The 14324-nt window shown below is 40.3% G+C and overlaps 2 protein-coding genes across 5 annotated transcripts; one reads left to right on the top strand and one right to left on the bottom strand.

The window, feature by feature from the left end:
• Positions 1-163: 163 nt before the first annotated feature.
• Positions 164-2515, bottom strand: LOC6558327 (facilitated trehalose transporter Tret1). Of its 2 annotated transcripts, none has more exons than XM_001984782.3 (6): positions 2093-2362; positions 1784-2013; positions 1580-1710; positions 1115-1458; positions 644-1056; positions 164-569 (listed from the first exon to the last, which is right to left on the bottom strand). In XM_001984782.3, the coding sequence occupies exons 1-6, from the start codon at positions 2169-2171 to the stop codon at positions 369-371; spliced, it is 1398 nt and encodes a 465-aa protein (XP_001984818.1). In that variant the 5' UTR covers positions 2172-2362; the 3' UTR covers positions 164-368. The 2 variants fall into 2 exon arrangements, with proteins under 2 accessions (XP_001984818.1, XP_032598968.1); XM_032743077.2 differs by lacking the exon at positions 164-569 and having other exon boundaries at positions 733-819; positions 878-1056; positions 2093-2515.
• A 644-nt stretch (positions 2516-3159) lies between these two features.
• On the top strand, positions 3160-13349 carry LOC6556477 (dual specificity protein phosphatase PHS1). 3 transcript variants are annotated; one of them, XM_001984783.3, is made up of 7 exons: positions 3160-3755; positions 9552-9634; positions 10495-10611; positions 10668-11118; positions 11640-12281; positions 12340-12538; positions 12600-13349. In XM_001984783.3, exons 2-7 carry the CDS (start codon positions 9614-9616, stop codon positions 12628-12630), a joined length of 1461 nt encoding a protein of 486 aa, XP_001984819.2. In that variant the 5' UTR covers positions 3160-3755; positions 9552-9613; the 3' UTR covers positions 12631-13349. The 3 variants fall into 3 exon arrangements, with proteins under 3 accessions (XP_001984819.2, XP_032598954.1, XP_032598955.1); XM_032743063.1 differs by lacking the exons at positions 3160-3755; positions 9552-9634 and adding an exon at positions 10346-10429; XM_032743064.2 differs by lacking the exons at positions 3160-3755; positions 9552-9634; positions 11640-12281; positions 12340-12538; positions 12600-13349 and adding an exon at positions 10351-10429 and having other exon boundaries at positions 10668-11576.
• The last annotated feature ends 975 nt before the right edge of the window (positions 13350-14324 follow it).

Genomic DNA, 14324 nt, shown 5'->3' with positions numbered 1-14324 from the left:
TATATATATAAAGGTATATATGTGTATATACATAGATATAGCCTGGTCACTGGCGCGCCCACACAACAGTGTTCTGTGCTGTTGCCGCTATTTGCGTTCGTTGTATTTTCCAAATCATTTCAGGCGTAGGCAACAACAAAATCAACAACAACAACAAGAGCAGTAAGTTCTACAACAGAGGCAGCTGAGCATATTATACTGAAATAATTCAAAATAAAATTTTCTACATATTTACAAAAGTGTGTGTATGTGTTTGCAAGGTGGAGCGTGGAGCGTGGAGCGGGGGAATTGTATTTCTATATCATGTCTTAATTTTAATATAAACTACATATGTTTTCTACTTAATAATTAAAATTGTGTCTTTTATTTTAGTCATCCAGCATTGACTTTCCCTTGGTCTCTTTTAAGAAGAACAAAAAGCAAAGGAAACAAATTGCCGTAATGCCCGCACATGACCACAGCGTGGCTGGGAGACCCCACTTGGCCATGCACAGTGGGAAAATATTCAGCATCAGAAACACAAGCGAGCTGCACACAACAATCGCAATTGATGTTGCTCTGGCGCGTATCTGAAAAATCAAATAACAAATAAATGAAGAAAAAAAACTAGAAAAGTAACAGAAAATGCTGGAAGAAAACGTACCTTAAGTGGAAACATTTCTACCATCAGCACAAAGAGGCAGCTGATCAGGCCAATGTTGCCCAAAAATATATCCATGGACATAATGGCGACGGGCACCCAACCCCAATCGGTCAAATCATAAATGCCCGCAAAATGGGTAAAGAAGCCAAAGGCAGTCAGACTTAAAGCCACGCCCCCTGAGGATACCAACATGAGAATTTTGCGGCCAAAGACATCACAGAGAATTGTGCTCACATAAGCGCCCAGAATCTGAACAGATCCAATGATAATTGTGCTGGTATTCGGATCCATGCTGCTGCCCGACATGGCAAATATATCCGACATATAGTTGAGCATGGTAAAAAGACCACTAAACTGATTGGCAATAACAATCACAGCCGCCATGCCATAGCCCTTAATTGCGGCAGGAGTAACTAACGGAAAATATACAAATTAATTTTTTATTAATAAATAAAGATTTGGGTCACTTACAGAAGTCCTTGAGGACGACTTTATGGGGCTTATTATCATCATTGGTGAGCGTGTCTTTAATATTATTAAATTCACCAATTGCCATCATACTCAAGCTTTCTTCTTCTTCCTTGATATTCCTGTAGTATCTGAAAGATTGCTCAGCTGCCGCAAAGTTGCACTTGTGTATGAGATGCATCGGTGAGTCACGTATAAATATGAATACCAATATAAAATAGCAAAGTGGACAGATGAACACTATCAATGGTATAAGGTGATAGGCAAGATATGTGCCCAAAATGTAACCAATAAGAATGCCAATATTCACAGAGAGCATCACCATCGATGCTAAAGTGCCACGAATGCTGCAAAGTAAATGAAATAGATCACAATACTTGGATATGATAAACATAGAAAGTATATCCAGTGATTAGAAGTTCTCACTGAACTACTTCTTTATGGGAAAGCTATGCGATTTGTACTTACTTTGCATCGGATATTTCACTTAGAAATAAGGGATGTATGATATATATACCACCACCGGTAATACCCGCCAAAAATCGACCAACAATCAGATAGTCAACACTCTTGGCAAAGTAAACCAACAGCCAAAGACACTAAAATAGAATTTGTAAGCAGATAGTTTTGAGTCAATCAAAATATTATGGCTAATACAGCTAATACACTTACCGAGTGTGGCAGAGCCATAAAGAGTAGACACAGCCGGCCACCAATGCGATGGAGAAAAAGTCCGGAGAGTATGTTGCCGGTCATGGAACCCAGGCCCAACGCTGAGCCGATCCACGAGATCTCTTTGACGCTTATAGGAAACTGAAGCGGCGTATCCGGGGATTGCAATTTGCGCAGTGTAGGCGATAGCCAACCAATCCCGATGCCATGTGCCAAACATATTAAATTGACTATAGAAATATAAATATATATATACATATATTGTCTATGATTGTTTGTATAGCAATTAAACGGGTTTAATTATCTCACTTATCACTGTGGCGAGCAATTGATGGCGATTCCTTTGATTCAATAGGCGATTGGAACGCTTCAAGTAACTCGTCTCCATTGCAAGTACTTGCCCGATATTTCAGTCAGTCCTCCCCTATTGAAATTCTATTGCATACTGAAGCTTTGCCAATGCGGAATACTTATTTTCTCTTTCTGTTTCTCTTTCTGTTCTTTGCTGCTATCAAGAACAAGGGCGTGCAGAGCTTTTCGCAATGGGGGGTGTTTTATTTGTATTTTCATATGTTTGTATATAAATTATTGTTAGTAGTAGTGCAATATATTTTTGTATGGATATCAAATTCTCATTTATGTAGGAACAATGCATGTAATTCAAAGCCACAAATCACTTAAAACAAAGTCATTAGCGATAAGTATCATATTCAGCGATAACCTCACTTCCCCTTTTTGGTGTTTTGAGCTTAGCAAAAAAAAAAAAAATGACCAAAAATGGGAACTAAGCGCGATGAGTCGGCAAACTACAAATATGGATCATGGCTGTGGATGTGCGGCTCAATGAACGTTGAATGACTACTACTTGCTCAGCCAAAAAAAGAAATTCGACTGAGCGCTTCTAATGCACGCTTACCGGTCGTTCAGCTGCAAAAACTCTCTCCTACTCTTGTGCGCTCTCTCTCTCTCTCTCGCTTTTGGCCGCTCTCTCTCCCTCTCTGTGTTTTGTGCTTTTCTTGGTAGCCCATTATTATGATTATATAACGGCATAAGAGGCGTGTGAGTTGAATTAGAGCACAACTGTGTCTTGAGTGATTCTGCTTGCGTTGAGTGCTTTCCATTTGGCGCGCTACTACTATGAGTGAGTGCGTTCGTGCGCATGCCGAGCATGTTGCTGCTGCTGCTTCATTCATAGCCCTCGGCTGCCATTTCACTCAATGTCCTCCTGCTGCTAATGCTGCTGCTGCTGCAGCACTGCTTGCGTTGAGCTGAAGTTACGGTCTCAGTGTGTGACCAGCATTTGAGGCGTTTTGGCGCTTTCGTCTACTTTTTATTTTCGGCGGAGGTCTCAGCTCTTTTTATTTTCATTCTCGCGCCGTTGTTGCGGTTGGATTTTGTTATTTTATTGTTGTTGTTGTTGTTGCTGTCGCTACTAAGTTCGTGTCTCCGCCACAATACACACCATTTTCTCAAGCTGCAAAAAACGCAAAATGATTAAACAAATTAACTGTCAATCAAATGTCAGTTATCTTTTTCACTATACGACAAAATTGTACAAATAACAGCAAAACAAACAAAAACACTAAACTCAAATTGAATCAAAATTTGCTCGTTGCGGTCGCCGCTTGTGGAAACCGTTGTGTTGGAGTTTCACAGTTTCTCCTTGCGTCTTTCGTCTGCGCGCGTTCTCCGTGTGTGTGATATAACAACAGCCGTTAAGCAGTGACTGAAACAACCAACGGGACTTGTTGTTGTTGTTGTTGCTGCTCTTCTACTTCTACATCTACTTCTACTCCTACTTCGTTTTTGCCGTCTCCATCTTCATCTGTGTTGCCAGTGGGAGCAGTGAAGCAATCGCGCCAAATGCATCGCCATTGACGACGGGGCTACGTGGATGCCAAGTTGGCCATAAAATCACCAGCAGCAGCACCAGCAGCAGCAGCAATCAGCGAGGCCAACAACAACAACAATTGTATGTATTGCTTTACCTTATTTTTTTTTTTCGTTTTGCACGCATATTTTTATGATGACCAACCAAATGGCCGTTGGGGTTGGTCAACACTCCACTGGGATTGATTTCGCTAGAATCCTTGGACAGTAATGCAAATGACGCCAAACGTTTCGAAAATTACACTACACTGTGCCGTAATTTGAAATCATTATAATTTTTGTGCCCTTTTTCCTTGCGTATTTTTACGAGTACGACGACAAAAAAGGAAAAAAAACCAAGTCAAAGCACGCAACTTGAAAATTAGCGTAGCCCAACCCCATACATTAAGTTGAATGCCCATCGACGGCGATGTAGAAACCAAAAAAAAAACCAAACCCTTACCACACGTGTCGTATGAGTAATATGTAAAACCGTGTCATAGCCCCTAAATTTGGCCTATGTGTAAGTGTGTATGTGTGTGTGTGTGTGTGTGTGTGCTTTGTGCCGTGTGCTTGTTGTCCAGTGATTTGCGTTCGACTCGACTTCCAAATTGGTGTGAAAATGCCTCTAAACGTGCCATCCATTTCACTTATTCAAGTGCCTGCCCGGCCCTGCCAGGCTAAGCGAGCCATCCATTTTAGATGACGATGATTGGGGATTGACAATTGACGATTGTCAGGAGAATACATTGAACAGGTCACGTTTAATTCTATCTCAACAGCAAACCTAACTTTTCACCAGTCACCTGATATGGGTGATTTTATTTGTTTGCCACACAGGGATAATTTGCCATGCTATACTCATACATTTGATATTGTTTGTCCCTTTTTTTGATATGGCTAAAATATAAAATTTATGTATTTTACTTCAAGATATCCAATGTTTATTATACATATTTAATTTAAGGGCTTCATGTCTTGGGTTAACCCTTTCTAAACTAAAAAAAAATCCTTTTCTTGCTGGTCTTGCACATTTTTCATAATTGCCAGCTTTACGAGGTTCACTTAGCTTCAGTTTCAGTTTAATTTCCCTTGTTGCACACAAAATTTAATGTTTGGGGTTTGTTTGCTTTGTTTTCGTTGTCATTTCGTATGCAAAACCAAATTAATATGCTGTATCCCATATACACACACACAGGTACCGCTCCTACTCGCTCAAAAACAACAAATTATGCATTTAAATTAGGCTTCGTTATGAGAGACTTGAACTTGCAAAAGTTTCCATTTCATTTCATAATAACTAACCTGCATATAAACCGGGGCTAACACACTTGGCTACCTCTCCGGGCCACTATCCTCTTATACCAGGCTGCATTTGCATTTGGCTGACGACCTTCAAAGCCAGCCCTAAATGTCCGGCGTATGTTCATTCGTGCGTTCCGTACACACACACACATAGTCCGAGCCCCAATCCGCCGTACAATGTAGAGAGTAGGCAGCCGGATGGAAAAAGGGCGCATACGCGTCTACACAAGAATGCGGTTAATTAACTAGTCGGGTTTGCTTTAAAACCCCCATTAAATCCATCACATGTTGGCTTGATCTGGGTTATGGTTTTCCTCGCTCTCGTTGTGGCAGCTGCTGCTCAGCAGTTTTTGGGTTTGCTTAGGAGTTGCAAATATTTACATAACTCTGAGCAACGCTCGCAACTCGCATCTCGCATATCGCAATGAATAACAATGAATCTTTCTGCCCAGATTGACACTCCGATATCAGCAGCTCTTTTATCCAGCGGAGCGAGTGCTTTTTTCCTGAATGCTAATAAACTATTTTATGGCAGCACGTGGCAGATGCCGGCTGTCGGTTAGGCGTCTGCTTGGCTCTTGCTGCCACTTTTATAGGCTCGACTCTACACAGTCCATTGACTTATCCCGACATTTGACAGCCAGCAGACACATCGGCGCTGACTGCCTGCCACACACACCCACTCGGACAACTCCTCCATACAGGTCTCGTCTCGGAAGTAAGAAACATTCTTTTATTGTTCCTCGAGGCTCTTTTATTTTTTATTTGGCTTGTTGGCCATTTATTGGTAGCGCTTTTTCAATTCATATAAAACTACTCGCCCGCAGCAAATGACAATGTTACATTTATGTTTATGTGTGTGTGTGTATTGGTGTGACTATGTCCCGATTGTGTGTCCTTTTCATATAGGCAGACATTTATTACAACAGTTTGCACAGTTTGTTGAGCTTCGAGCAAACATTCAAAGTCTGCTCTGAACCGGGGAGTCCCGCACAACAAACTATCCTTTGGGGTGTATTTCTGTACACGACAAAAAATTGGCTGGTAGAAATTATAAAATTATGCTGAATTCTAATGATTTATGGAGAAATGCAGCTGGCATAATAAAATTACGAAAAGGTTAATAATATTAAAAGATCTCAGAAATAAGTGCATTGTTTGATATTTTATTTATTTTTATGAATTGTCGGAATTACGAAAAAATGTATATAGTAATTTGCAGGTTTACTTTTAGACCAATGTTTTTTTTTATTGTATTTTAGTAGTGATAAATATGATATTTCAGTATATTTTCGTATATTTTAGTTAGTTAGGAGCAAGGTTTGTTTTCTCATCTTTACATAAACCGATCTTAATAAACCATAAAGGATTTTTTTAAATGAAAATCAAATTTCTTATTACAATCATAGAGTTATAGCTGATTTTTATGCTGAGCGACTTGCTTAAACTAGAGACTAAGATGACATACAGAATCAGCTAGTAACTCTGACCAATCATATAAATATGCTTTATCTGAGAAGTCCCATTCAAAGCTTTACATATAATATAATATATACTAATATGTGTTAAGATAATATTTCAATACCATCTACAAGCATATAAAATATTAAGTTGACCTTAGTTTAAGGCTTATTTTTTTTCGTCAAGTGTAGCCATTGCCTCAACTACTGAAAATGGAGTCATAAAGTGCCGGCCCATTTAATTGCACCACTCTATTAGACTGTATGAGTTTCTCTCTGTGTGTGTATATATATATATATATGTGTGAGTGTGTGTATAATAGGTGTGTCATTCGTGCCGCTTGCATGTGCTATATATTTTATTGGTAATGTAAAATGTCTAAGCGATATAATTGTCTGCACGCTTGGGGGTCGAAGAGTTGGGAATCTATAGCCGGATATAGCAGGGGACCTTGCCACGCGATATGCCGCGGCGACATGTGGCAACATGTTTTATTTTATTTTTTTTCGTTCGAATTATTGACTGGACAGCAAGGTTATAAGCTGGCCTAATTTATGCACAGACTGTTTTCCATTATAATACATGACGTCGTCATTAACCGCGATTAATGATCTCGACAAATAATCAAAAGAAAATTGCCTGAAATTATATTCATTTCATTCGTCTGCAAGACCCCTTGCCAATTAGCTGAGTGAAAAAACTTGGCAGCAAACTCGAGACAAACAATAGGAACCAAAAAAAAAAAGAAAAACCCTAAAATTGGCTGCTTTAATCGTTTACTGTGTGCAAAGCTGTGTTTGGCAGCCTGAAAGGAACAAGTGCCACATTTTGCCAATGGCCATGTTAATAGTGCTAACCGAATGCCAGCATTTTCAATTTGATTTAAGCTTGCCACGCCAGATCAATTTGGTGGCCATTTCCGCTGCGCCTAAGGGTCGCATGCAACATTCCTGATGTCCAATTAAGATTGCGATAAATTGCAGTTGGCCTAAACGTATCTGAGCCCATAAATCATGCACTCATTTTCCTTATCAGCCGCATTGATATAGACATTTATGTTAGTCTCTCGGTTTCCCCACTGAAGCGAGACTCGCAGTTGTAAAAGTTAATTTATTGTTAACACTTTGAATAAATCAGCATTTCTCTTGCAGTCCGATTGGAATGAGGCTTAGCTTTTATAGCAATCTAATCAAGATGTTGTATTTTTACTTGCTTTTTTCTTGCCCTAAAGAAAAGAATCAGTTTTCCCTATTCATCAACTAAAAACCTTTTCTTGATTTCATTTATTGGACAACTACAGATATCTCACATATATATGCTATGCTAAAGAGGTATATAGAAATCTAATTGGTTTTAAGTAATGATTATCAATTTCGAAATGTTTCTTAGAAAATCTAAAATCCGATTAAAACAAATATCTTTCAAATATCAAAGAAACTTTCTTTCTTGTACCTGTATCGAAGCAGCATCTGTTTAATAATTGTAGAAGTTATATCGATTGTTGGAATGTGGCTAAGAAACTTGAATATTCATTTAAGTTATTTACTTTTTCAATAATTTATTTCTTAAGGCAACTGAATTTAAATTTAATCCAAAAGGGCTGCGCACATAAAATTCAAGGCTGTGTTTATCTAAATTCTGTGCGAGCAGGCGACCCACAAACTGGTTAGATAGACAAAACTAATCCACACATGCACAGATAAATACACACACACACACACACACACACACACACACACACACACACACACAGACAGACAGACACACACACACACACACATACACACATCTGCACATTTGAGATAAAAACTCTTTGACAAAATGCGATGTGATGGGTCTAAAAGTGTTTGGCCAACGGATGAGCCAATAGATAAACTAAGAGAGGCCATCAACTAGATGCCCACACTTGCAACAACACACAGACACACACACACACATTCAAAAGGGATGTGAGTCGTAGTCATATCAATTGAACTGAAAGGCGCAGGCAGCCACTATTTTTAGGCTCCACCCCGAAATTCGAGAGTGCTGTAATGGAGGCAATGCTTTCCGCAGAGGCGCTAAACAGCCATTTGTCTGATCAATTACCTTTGATGGCAGCGCTCACAGACTTGACTGCGATAATTTCAGTGTAATTTGTGTGGCAAGGACTGTTGTTTAATGGCAGCTGGCAGCTGGCAGCGACAAGTGAATATGGCACACGTGCTCTATCTTCAGGCCATCTTTTTGTGTGAGCGCCTCAAGCAGGCGACACACTGCGACAGGTATAAAATTTAACAAAGCACAGACCCAACACTATTGTATTGCTCATTGCCTTAAGTTGAGACTTATGTAAATGTGGTAAATGCTAAATGCAAATGCAGAACCGGGCGGTGGTTGGGGAAACGCTTGCAGACCGCGTCTCATTGAAAGCAGCGTCAAGGCGGCTTGTGGCTTGACTTTGTGTGACGATGATGATGATGATGAGCATGCTTTTGTTTTGAAAAGAAAGAAAGAAAGCAGGCCCAGTAGCAGTCAACCAACCAACTGTTGCCGACGATAAGCCATAAGCCATAAGCCATAATCCAAAACCTTGCCTACTTTTGAGGGCCAAACAAAATATGCCACACGAACATGTGGCTAAGCCGTCGTAAATATATAACCTTTGACATTCTGGGATTCAATCGAGTATTCGAGTTGACTGCTGTCTGTCTATCCGTCTGTCTGTCTGTCTGCCTGGTGGATGTCTGCCTGACACTGTCAGCCTGTCTGTGTGTCTGTCTCACTAATGAGATGCAACGTCAAGGATTGTTTACTTCCGCGACGGATGCGGTGCTGCTTCCATTGTTGTCTACGTCTAGGCCATGTTTGTCTGCTCGAGCTCCTTCTCCTGCTCCTTTTGCTGCTGCTGCTGTTGACGTCGTTTGTTTGGTAGCGATGAGGTCGCATGACAGTCGCAACTGCTTGCAACTACAGCCACTTGGCCACTTGCACTCTCGTCAGGGGCAGGCAACAAACAATAGACACACACACACACACACATACAAACACTGTTTGTCCCTCTAGTTTGCCTTCAAATGAAATGTGCCCTGAACTTGTCAGAAAGCAAAAGGATTCTCTCATTCGCATACTCATTTATTTATTCTACTTTCAGCATTTCTGGTCAATTCCTTTGACAATTGTGGGCAGGTGTACGCAACATTTAAATGAAGCAATATGGGGAATGGTATGAACAAGGTAAGTTTTACCAATTACCCAAACTAAACCAGAGCAAAATACCAGCAATGCCAATAAAGAATAACATTCATTCAATGTATCGTGTATATATCAAATATTTTGTTTGGTATTCATATTAAATGCAATTAGAGTTGGCCTGCGATAACTGTTACTGTGACAATGATCAGTAATTGTGAATTGTTGTTTTAACTTAATAATAGCAATAAACTTTCAAAGTTTATCAAATCGCACATTTCAAAGTCGATTTTTCGAAATCAAGATAAAATTCTTTACAATATTGTTTCCATTACTTCGTCCTCGTATTTTTTATCTAATAATACTGATTCACAAAGGGCCAATGAGTATTGTATTAATTTTTTAACTAATATATTTGATAACCCTGAATTTATGGCCTTAAACATTTAGTCACAATTTTATATAAAATACCTTCTGCTAGGTAAATAGAATAATGTATAATATATAGTGCTAAATTCAAAGAAGTTCGACTATATATAATAGTTGGACTGTGACTGCTTAGGTTGGAACTGTGACTGCTTAACCATCACGAGTCACTCACTAGAGTAACAGTCACTGTGACTCAGCCACACTTTCAGCATTATTGCTCAATTCTAGTGCTGTAGACAAACGACCCTGGGAGATTGTTGTCACGGCAACTTGCTTGTGGCAACAGCAAACAGTAACAACAAACAAAACAGGCCCTTTTGCGTTACCAAAATAAACAAAATAGTTATCGGGTTGCTGCCGGAGACTTTTATTTTTATTGGAATCTACATAATGAATTGGCATATGGGAAAAGTAAAGAGTCGATTTGGCCACCAGATAACAAAGATTATTAAAGAGTCTTTTTGATTTTTCGACAGGTCTTGCCGGGACTTTATGTGGGCAACTACCGCGACTCCAAAGATCATCAGCAGCTAGAAAGATTCAAAATTTCCCACATCATAGCCATACATGACAGTCCAAGGCGTCTGTTGCCGGTAGGCCAGCTCCATGCTTAAGCTAAATAATATAATTGAAAGACTATTCCTTTCAGGACAAGCATTATTTGTGCGTGATGGCCTCAGATACGCCAGATCAAAATTTATCACAATACTTTTCCGTGTGCAATGATTTCATACACGCAGCCCGGCTGCGGGAGGGTAATGTCCTGATCCACTGTCTGGCCGGGATGTCGCGTTCGGTGACTGTCGCTGTTGCGTACATTATGACGGCCACGCATCTCAACTGGAAGGAGGCGTTGAAGGTGGTGCGCGCTGGACGCGCAGTTGCCAATCCCAACGCCGGCTTTCAGACTCAGTTACTCGAATTTGAGCAATACAAATTGGCCGACGAGCGACGGCGGCTGCGAGAGCGTTTCCCATCATCAGCCTTGGAGCAGCTGGATCGTGTCAAATGCGGCATGGCGTTGGACAATTACCAGGAGCTCTTGCAGAACCGGGACATATGCGAGGGCAACTGCTCTCGGGGACAAAAGTGTCCAACAGGTGCGAGCCTGGCACCCTACACAATTGGGGGCGTCTCTGTGGTTGGTCGTGGGGCTTCTGGGTCGGCGAAAGAAAGTCTTTCCTACACAATTAGGTTTATCGTTGATAAATGGAAGGCAAACACCTTTGAGCGCTCATCCTCCGATTTGGACACAGAGGTCGAAACAGATCTGGATAATTCGTATGAAGATGTGTGCAGCAGCAGCTCGGGTGAAGAGCTCATGCCACATGTGATCTATTACGATGCCGATTGCAATGCTGGTCGTTTTGTCAAGAATGTGGATGCGCCAAGTGGAGACGATGAGCGACAACCGGCACACATGACACACTTGGCTAGAAACGTTGAGGAAGAACAGGCAATAAAGTCGACCAAGGCCAAGCGGAATCGTCGAAAACGGCACTCAAAACGTTAATTTATTAACAATTTTTTGGGTTTAGACTAATAAAAATGTTTTTGAGCGAAATTTAAATTTGAAATTTCAAAATTCTGTTTTGTTTTCTTGCTTACCCAATGCAAACAGGCGTCTGCAATATGGATCCCAGCAAAGGTCTCTTCCGACGCCGTCCTTCGAGCGCCTCCACCCATTCCAGGCTGCGCGCCCAATCCTCCAATTCCAACTTGAACAGCTCGACAAGTACGCTGGGTGTTAGTAGTGCTGCCGGTGGAGGATCTCTTGTTGCCGCCCAATCCTGCCCCACATCACCGAAACACTCGCCGCTGCAGCGTCGTTCGGTTGGCAATGAGCGTATACCCGAAGATGAGATTGCCTACCAGCAGTCAGCTGGGAGTCCAACGGCCACCACGTCCAGTGAGGCGGCACAGTATGCAGCGGCCATTGAGGATGCACGCAGGGAGCAGAGACAGCAACAGCAGCAGTACCAGCAGCGAAATCAACAACAGCAGCAGCAGCAGCAACAGCAGCAGCAACAGCAACAGTCTCAGCAGCAACTCCAACGTTCTCCGTCCCGTCAAAGCTACAAGTCTGGCGGCCGTGGCAACTCAGTGAGTGGAACTGAGCGTGTGAGCAGCGCTGGCAATCACCGGGAGCCGGCCGCCGCTGAAAGCAAGATCGGTGGAGTTCCGCTGCAGCGCAGTGCCAGCACCGTTAGCGGTTTCGGTGTGCGTCCCCGCAGCAGTCCAGCGGGTCTGCATGCCTATACCGGTAAACATTTGGAGCTATATTCAACTTGAATGATTTGCCAAGTTTATATTTGTGACAGGTTCGGTGCCATCCTCTATTCACGGATCGCGTGTTGATCTTGGCGAAGTCGACAAGGGTTCAGCTATTTACTTGGGTTGCACAGGACCACGGGCGTCCAACTTATCGATTGCGTCGTCGCGTGGCTCATCGGGCGGCTCGGCACCGCCATCACCGTGCAACACGCCTCCATCCAGTCCGGCGCGGCAGGCCATCCGAAGGTTGTGAGCAGTGTTAAGTGTTTGCACACAGTTTAATGTAATCACTTCTGTCTTCCAACAGATCGACGAGCGTGCTCAAAAAGACCAGATGAAGTGGCCAGGCTCGTCTCTCATATATGGCAGGACCACAACTATCAACTGTAACTGTTGCGTTTGGAACACTTTGGCTGACTTAGGCTGGTCTAACTATTGATTAACTTTGAGGGGATAGTCAAAAGAAATTGAGAAATATAGCAAAAGACAGCTTACATCTCAGACCCGCCCAAAAAATGTATACCGAGTTGATCTCTGCGCCAATTGGACCATTCGGCAGTTCATCTCAATAAAATAGAAATTGCGCTCGAGGCTTGTTCCATAATATAGGGCCAATATCATTCATAAAGAACATTTATTTGGACACATGTCTATATTTGACTGTCAGCTAAAAATTTCATAGTACTCGGCAAATTGTTACAAACGATTTTTTCCGGAATATGTTGAGAATATTGCAATTTGATCTTTTAAGAAAAACACCTTACGTTAAACGGCAATCGAAATGAGCTGAGGAATTTCGTTTTTACAAAATACTTTGGTATCTACTATCGTCCATGAATCGTTAGTTACTTTCTTAAACTTATGATATTGGAAGCTATAGAAAAAACGCTAGCTTTAGCTTAATACTGTTGAACAATTTTATTGTAGAGCATTTCTTAATCGAGTGCAAAAATGAATTAATCAAAAGCGAATAATTAGGAAGCGACAACATTGACAAATTGTAATAATCAAATAAGATTGTTGGCACACTATTTTTTCAGAGACGCATTTAACAAATACCGATATATATATTTACAGAAATATATATGTATATTTATATATATATATATACATATATATTGCGAGTTTACATGTATATGTGTATTGATATTTATAAACAAATTTGTTATCAATGCCCCTCCCCCAAAAGAAAGAGAAAATACTGGAAATACTGCTCCATTTGTTAGTTTTTTACCGCCTACAAATTGTTTTGGCAATCGAAGAATAACCGAATAATAACATTGAACTTATTTATATACAAATATAACAAAAATTGTATGCATATTTTGAGTAGATGCGTTATTGTTGCAAGCATTTTTTATAGAAAAAAACAAAAACAAAAACAAAACCAAAAACCAAATTGAGCATTATATACACATATATATTAGATTCATACCTAGACTTGTATGAAATTGTTATTTAGTAACTTGTTGAAGTTTGTAGATTTGTATAAAACACAAAGTTTATTAGAAAACCAATACATACAGACACACACACGCACACACACACACACATTATAAATATTTGTAAGTAAAACAACCGAGTTGCAAAAGGAATTTTCGAAATTATGTAATTACAAAAAGAAGAAAATTTACAAAATTACATTTTATGCATTGAAGTGCGCTTTAAAGCTTGTGGCTTATCAAAAGAAATTATAATAAAATAAAAAAAAAACAAAAACAATTGTAAAACACACAACAAACATATAAAATACATATACATATATATAACTAGCGTAACTAAGTTCAAACAAAAGCAATCAAGTTGATATTCCCTATTATATAATACGTATTTATATACAAGCAATCTGAAATTTTTGCAAGCTGGCTTTCGCAAGAGTTTAGAGATAGGGATAATCAAATGTTAAGGGGCCTACGTATAACGCCCCCCAAAAAAGAAAACAGAAATGCACAAATTGGTTTAAAACTCAAAAATATATATAAATAAAAATGTTAAGTTTGAAAGTAATAAGCTACCACATACAATATGAAAA

This window comes from Drosophila grimshawi, unplaced genomic scaffold (genome assembly GCF_018153295.1).
Source record: "Drosophila grimshawi isolate 15287-2541.00 unplaced genomic scaffold, ASM1815329v1 contig_44, whole genome shotgun sequence".
NCBI lineage: Eukaryota > Metazoa > Arthropoda > Insecta > Diptera > Drosophilidae > Drosophila > Drosophila grimshawi.
This window is presented reverse-complemented; position numbering and strand designations above follow the sequence as displayed.